The sequence below is a fragment of the Galeopterus variegatus genome, unplaced genomic scaffold (genome assembly GCF_000696425.1).
Source record: "Galeopterus variegatus unplaced genomic scaffold, G_variegatus-3.0.2 Scaffold15864, whole genome shotgun sequence".
NCBI lineage: Eukaryota > Metazoa > Chordata > Mammalia > Dermoptera > Cynocephalidae > Galeopterus > Galeopterus variegatus.
Genome location: NW_007741975.1, coordinates 5919 through 13845, shown reverse-complemented (window position 1 = coordinate 13845; position 7927 = coordinate 5919). Strand labels below are relative to the sequence as shown.

Sequence of the window (7927 nt, the reverse complement as noted above, 5' to 3'; positions counted from 1 at the left end):
TGGTGAAACACTTCAGAAACTAGGTCTGGGCACACACTTTATGAACATGAGCCCAAAAGCACAAGCAACAACAACAAAAAAACCAAATGGGACTATATCAAACTAAAAAGCTTCTGCACAGCAAAGGAAACAATCAACAGAGTGAAACAACAACCTACAGAGTGGGAGAAAAATTTTGCTAACTATGCATCCAACAAGGGATTAATATCCATAATATACAAGGAACTCAAGCAATTATACAGTAAAAAAACAAATAACCCAATTAAAAAATGGGCAAAGGAACTGAATAGATATTTTTCAAAGGAAGACATACAAATGGCCAATAGGTACATGAAAAAATGTTCAACATCACCAGTTATCAGGGAAATGCAAATTAAAACCACAGTGAGATATCATCTTACCCCAGTTAGACTGGCTATAATAAAAAAGAATGAGAATAACAAATGCTGGCAAGGATGTGGAGAGAAGGGAACACTCCTACACTGCTGGTGGGACTGTCAATTAGTACAACCACTATGGAAAACAGTATGGATGTTTCTCAAACAACTACAGATAGATCCTCCATATGATCCAGGAATCCCTCTTCTGGGTATATACCCAAAGGATACCTGCACTCCCATGTTCATCACAGCTCTGTTCACAATAGCCAAGATATGGAACCAACCTAAATGTCCATCGATGGATGATTGGATAAGGAAAGTGTGGTATATATACAGCATGGAATACTACTCTGCCATAAAAAAGAATGAAATTCTCCCATTTGCAACAACATGGATGAGCATGGAGAAACTTATGTTGATTGAAATAAGCAAAGCACAGAGGGATAAATACCGTATGTACTCTTTCATAAATGGGAGCTGGGGTCTGCCCCGTGGCTTACTCAGGAGAGCACGGTGCTGATAGCACCGAGGCTGCGGGTTCAGATCCTATATAGGGATGGCCAGTGCACTCACTGGCTGAGCATGGTGTGGTGCAGACAACACCGAGCCAGGGGTTATGATCCCCCTACTGGTCAAAAAAATAATAATAATAAAAAAATAAGTGGGAGCTAAGAGATAAAGAAGAAACGAAAGAAAGATCACAGTGGTGCATTGGACTTGCAGAGGGAGAGAACATACCTAGGGATACAAAGTGGAGTTGGGGAAAGGGGGATGGGAATGGAGGTCGGGGATTATTGAGGGGATAATTGGTTGGGGAACATGGGGTATAATCACAATTTGTGGTAATGGATATGCTGCCAGTGTGAATCTGGCCCTCACTTCATANACCAACCAGCTGCCCCCCAAAAATGTCTTTTAACTTAAAGAAATGCCTTTCCCAGTTTCACGGTTCAAAATCTAATACGTATCTCCTACCGTAAGTCTTGGAATTTTATTAAATGGTGTGTAGTGAATAAGCCAGGCTACGTTTTCATTCAATTCTCTTTAAAGAGATGATCAAGAATAAAGGCATACAAAGTAGGAAGGGAGATAGGGAATAACAAGAAGGGAAAGAGAAACACATTTACTGTGTACCTCCAAGCATCCTAGAAAACAGGTGCTTTATCTGGATTACTTTTTTTTGTTTCTCCTACCACCTGCCTATAGGGAAACAAAGGATCTACATAAAAACTTTTAATAAACCTTTTAAGTGGCCTTAAAAAGAAGTGCTAAATTTCTATTCAAGATACTGGCTTGGTTTCCAAAAGCAAATATCTCATTAAAGATTAGATTTATCCTTAGAAAGACTTAAATAATTACACCTATTCCTTAAAATTTAATCAATCAGAATGTTAAGAATCACAATGAAGGATCATCACGCCATAGACCACGGAACCTCATCACCTTCCTTAATGTCATAATCATGACTCTAGCTACCTTTAAAACATAGCATCAGAAAAATCAGTAAATAAAATTAAAGTTGTCAGCCTCTGAGAGTTCCCAAATCATGAAAAAATAATTCTTTGGTACTTAGTCTGTGTTTAAATATGGGGGGAAGAGTTCACTGCAGAGAAAGTCATTCTAAGTTTCTCTTTGTTCTTTCTTTCCTTGAGTTCCCAGAAGGCCAACAACTAGGAGACAATAAGAATACAACATAATAGAAGACTCTTTGTTGGGAGTAAACTCACCTGTAATGCTTTATTCTCTTTAAGGTCCACCCCAACACATTGTGCCGCTTCACCTTAAAAAGATCAGCATCAGCTCCATCTTCTTCCTCCTCATCCCTGTCCAAGAACTGCACTGGAACCTCCTTGATCTTCTGTGCCTCATCAGGGTTAGGAACAGATTGAGTCTGAGACCCTTTTGCTTTTGCCAGTTTCTCTTCCATTTCTTCTCCTCTTTCTCCTTCCTCTTTTTCTTGTTTTTCATTGCTAATACCATTAGCCAGTCTATACTCTGTCCTTTCTAGTTTTTTCCCACTTTTCTGAAGGATGGACATTTTCTCACTGAAGTAGGCTCTAAATTCTTCCACTTCATCACTGGTGAGGGAGGGAGCCCTTGGCTCAATTACTTTCTCAGCTTGACTCACTACCAATTCTTTGGTGGGTTGTTTCTGCATTTTCTGAAGAAATCTTACTCGTGGTGCCACAGCAAGACCAAGAGACCTTAAATAAGGAAAAATATGAAAATAATTGTCTCTATACACTGATGGTATGATTATGGGTATTATGGAAGTTTCTTAATAGCAGAGATCTATTTCTAGAACTTTTTCAAAGAAAATGTTCCTCAGAGATACAGCTCAGTATTAACAGACTAGGTAATCCAAAAAGCAAGCAAAATACGCTGAATACCTATCAGAAAACATTTCAGATGCCCAGTTTTTCTTTGAGAGAGTAACTTCATATAAAATAAAAAGCATCAGACCAGAAACAAGATGATACCAGTTCAAGTACTAGACCCACCAATTTCCAATCCAACTGTCTCAGCCTCAGCTTCCTCACAACATGGAATGCTAGTACCTGCCATGTCTATCTCACAGTTGTTGTAAAGATACAATTAACTAACTATACATAAAAGTACTTTGTAAACTGTAAGTACTAAATAAACTGGAAAAGACACAATGAAAGGACAAAACAGAGTTTTCTGCAAAGAATAAAATGGTGTATCATTCCTCCCCTCCCTCTCTTCCTGAAATAATATGGCACAATCACTGTTATAAAAATGGATTTTTATAAACCAAACACACACACACAAAATTTTTTTTCTCCATCTAAGATCAAGATTCAATTTGAGACCAGGTCTTTCTCAGCTTGGATTAAAGCTAATAGCTTTTACTAAATTACTACTGATGGATTGAAAATAAAATCTTAAAGTAACAATTACTTCAACAAATAGCTAACATTATAACATGAATCCACTGCTTTATTTCCTGTAGAACATGATTCACAGAAACTGAGAAGTATAGTGTTGAAAAGCACAGATTCAGAAACAGAACTCTTAAGATTCAAATCCTGGCTTTGTCACTTACTAGCTGGGTGATCTCAGGAATATTATTTAATCTCTCTACATCCGAGTTTTCCCATTCGCAAAGTGGAATTATAAGAGTACCTACCTCATAGGGTTGCTATAAGAATAAATCAGTTGACAGATGTAATGCACTTAAATTACTGCCTAGCACATAGGCAACTAATGAGAACTTGCTGTCATCATTACTATTGTGAGAGGCAGGGATTAGAAGGACAACCTCCTATTCATCAGAGGATCTCTCTCAATAGATTATATTTACATTTATAAGTCCTTCTCAGCTACTAAAACTCTCAGTTCTTTGAAGGTTGAAATACATATTATATATCTATAATTTTAACATTTAGCACAATGACCTGCACATATTAGGTATTCAAAACATGTTTCTTTAGTAAAAATCTTAAAACTTCTATTATACCTTACATACACAGTACTGCTTTAGGCATCAAAGGCTTCTAAAGGAATTTACACACCTCAAGGAAATTACATATCTAAATATCCACAAAGATTAAAATCACCAAGTTAAACTATACCAATAATTTAGGTTCAAGTTAATTTTCTGCCTTCTCTAAGCATCACAAAAATCAAGTCTTCAACTGTAAAAAGATGAAGTTTACCGGAACCTTCTGTGACAAAATGTTCCCTAAATATGGCCCTGCAGTGTTAAAGACGTGTCTCATGTTTTCTAAAATACTAGCTAAGTCAATCAGAAAACCAGGACAGAACTTCACACAGAGCACAAAAATCAGCTAATAACCTAAATCACTGATAATATTCAGAAATGGTGAAACTAAAACTGGTATGTAAACAGATTAGCAAGCAAAAACATGTTATTCATGGCATGTGGTTTTCCATACATTACTTAAATAGAAAGCCAGTGGCCTTACACTGCTTAATACCAATTTAAAGGGTCCTAAAATGTTACCACTGACAAATTACCTGTTATACTCCTATTAAACTCACAATCTAAAATAAAGAATGGAAAACAGCAACTCACCCACATACCAGTTTTTGTTAGACTCAATTTAAAGATAAAGACACTCAAATTCCTGGAAAGCAGGCCAAACATAAAGATCTTGCGTTGTGAACACATATTTCATCACAGCCTGGATAGTTTCATGCTAATAACCAAAGTGTGATTAACCACAAGGGTGCTTCTATAGGGTTTTCTCAATGTTTTTCCCACAGGTAGAACACAACTGAAGAATGGGCACTCCTCCTTTATATGTGAAAATTAAAAAAAAAAAAAAAAAAAATCCCTCAAATACCAAGCCAAAACAAAACCAATTATTCTATTTCATATAATAGTAACCTCAGTGACTAACAGTAACTGTCATTGTGGAATATACCATAAAACATATGTACTTCACAGGGCCTGGTTTTCCAAAACCTTGCAGTTTCAAATATTGACCTTGCACAGACAGGAAATTTTCCTCAGGCTGTAAGTCTCTGGTGTGAGATAAATTTGTGGCACAGCAAGGTTGCTGGCTCAAGGACAGACTAGTTACTGATTGTTATGTAAAGATACTGAGATGTTGCTCTAAGACAGAATGTTTGCTAAGATCAAGCTTGTGTTGATAAGATCACTTAATTGTCTACTGGAACGTCATCTGGCTTGTTTCACTGAAAGTTACCAGCCTATATTGTTAAACTATAATCCTACCTATGTTCTCTTCCTGTAACTTCCTGGTCTGGAAAATGAATGCAGGAAAAGAACCCCAATTTGGCATTAATTTCCCAAGGAAGGGTTGCCTCTTGCTGGAGGGTCCCAGGGAAGTTAACCACTTTGGGGCTTCTCACTGCTCAGAAGACATGGGCTTTGAGTAATCCTTTGTGTCTCTGTCACCCAGGGGAAGTGGGGAGACAAATCCATGGGGGGCGAAGCAACACAAAGCAACATGTCATGGTAACTGTGAGTACCCATAAGAAACACCAGGACAAAGACTATTCAGGCAATAAGAAACATGGGAAACTAGCAACATAAGACAAGAACTGGTGAAGAGACTCACATCCAAAGCATAAAACGTCTCAAAATGAGAGGACTACAGACATTTAACTACAGACTACAGACACTTTTATAGATTTCAAAGAATACTCATCAGTTGCTCTCCATCTCCTTTAAGATCAAACTAAAGGAAACTGCCAATGTCACTTTAGTACATTTATACTTACAAATAAGAAAATTCTTCCTGACAACAAGAACTGAACACACAAATAAGTTTCTCCAGAGTTGATTTAATATTTTTCTCCACAGATCTTTAACAGGCAGATTCTTTTAAGGTAAGGCAAGGTGGTTTAGACTAAGAGTCTCAGAGAACCAGGTTTGGAACAAATTCCCTCCAACTCCGAGGATTCACTATTACAACTATATTATGAATACTTACAGGGCATATTCAGATATAGACAACTTGCTCACATCAAATACTTCTTTATCCTTCATCAGATATACTGAACGTATGTAGGAGACAAAACACTGTAAAATGAGAGGTTAGAAAGTATGACATATAATAGAAATGGAAACAGAATTTAAACTGTGGAGTACACTAACGTTTATAAAGCAAATGTATTTCACAGGGCCTAGTTTCCAAAGCCCTGTAGTTTCAGGTTTAGCCTAACTTCTTAAAAATTATATATAGAAATGTTAACCATGCAAAAGACAGGAAACTTTCTCCAGGCTAAAGTCTCTGTTGAAGATACGAATTGTAACACAGCAAAATTGTTGGCTCAAAGGGTAGATGTCCTTGGTACAGGTTAACCTTACTTCTTATGTAAACGTACTGAGGAAACTGCTGTAGGGAAAGAAAATGTTTGCTAAGAACAAGCTTTTGTTGGTGGATGGACTTAACCTTTTGCAAATTGCATTATGGAATGTCACTTTGTTATCTCACTGATGTTATTAGCCTCTATTGTTAAACTGTACTTAGCCATAACTCCACCCATGTTGCTTTTCTGTAACTTTCTCGTCTGGAGAATAAATACTGAGACAGAATTCCAGTTCAGTGTTAATTTCCCAAAGGAGGAATGCCTCTCTCTTGAGGATTCCAGGAAGTTAACCTCTTCGGGGTATCTCACTGCTGACAGGAAATGGGCTTTGAATAATCCTTTGCGTCTCCATCACCCAGGGGAGAGAGGTGGCAAATCCATGTGAGAACAAAAAGAGTGCAACATAAACCAAAATAAAAGAAAAGAAACCAAAAGAATAAATTCAACAGTAGTGAAAAAAATGACAAAATAGTTCAACATATCTCCATTCCACACACATGCACACATATACACAAAAATCTACCTTTTAGAACTTTAGTATTGGAAAAGACTTTGCATTTGGTCTCAAACCAGCTCATCACAGAATATCACCCTCACAAAAGGCTACTCTGGAAGTTAATATCATTCAGGTACAATAAGATCCAATGGAGAAAACATAGGCTTTGAAATAATGCAGATTTGAGACCTGCTGTGAGCTCTGGACCTTACTAGCTGAGCAAATTTCTTGTTTCTCTAAATGTCAGTTTCCTCATCTACCAAAAACAGATAATAACAGTACCTTTACTTAGTGTGTTATGAGAACAGAATGAAAAAATGCATGTAGCATATTTTTAGGAATATAGTGAGTAGCAACAAATGGTACTCACTATTGATAATATTTATTACCATAATAGTCAAATAATAAAGTTTTCAATAAAGTAATTTTTTTATTAAATGAAGCTTAAAATTATGACAGGAAAAAGTTTATTGCTAAGGGGTTCTTTTAATTATAATTTCAAGTAATTCATCCATTTGGAATTTTTTTTTTTTTAAACAGAAACAGAAGAAAAACTTATCTTTATGCCAGAGCTACACAAACCACAAAGTAAACATGGTCCTGATACTTTGTCAATTTGTAAAATAAACAGGTAATAAAACATCTAATTTTTTTTATTTTGAAATTAACTTTTTTCAAGTGTATTTAATTATCATTTTCATATTGCCTAAACTTCACATTTTCTGTTGTTTTACACTAATTCTTTTTACCCAATTAATCTCCAAACCATTTTCTGTCGACATAGGGCATGAAAAACAATGAATGGCACCAGTTTAAGAATAACCATTTCCCCTACAACCATCCACAAGAAATCACCCTACTTGCTATAATTTTTGTTCTGTCCAGATTATAATCAAAACCTAGAAAATCACTTGTATGAAACCAGATAGCTTGATGCTGCTGCTGGCAACACAGTTGGTCATTCTGCTAAACCATGTATGATCCCCAAATAAATCACATCATTTATTTCAATGTACCATTCTATAATTTTTGTTCTGGAAGGCTCATCTGTTGTAGGCACAAGCCACAAACTTGTGAAACATCCTTCCAATGTTTCATATTTCCTGATTGATAATTGAATGACCTCCTAAGCATACAGTAAGTCACGACATATAAGAATTTATACATATTACTTTAAATGTGTGTACTATTTCCAAAGCTTCTAAAAGAAGATTTTAACTCCTAG

The 7927-nt window shown here is 36.2% G+C and overlaps 1 protein-coding gene across 1 annotated transcript; it reads right to left on the bottom strand.

Annotated features, from left to right (window-relative positions):
• Window positions 1-2107: 2107 nt before the first annotated feature.
• On the bottom strand, window positions 2108-7484 carry LOC103582354 (probable ATP-dependent RNA helicase DDX10; the record flags this gene model as incomplete). Its single annotated transcript, XM_008563973.1, has 3 exons — window positions 7452-7484; window positions 5828-5916; window positions 2108-2584 (listed from the first exon to the last, which is right to left on the bottom strand). Coding segments are annotated over exons 1-3 (599 nt in total), but the record flags the coding sequence as incomplete, so codon positions are not given.
• Window positions 7485-7927: the final 443 nt, after the last annotated feature.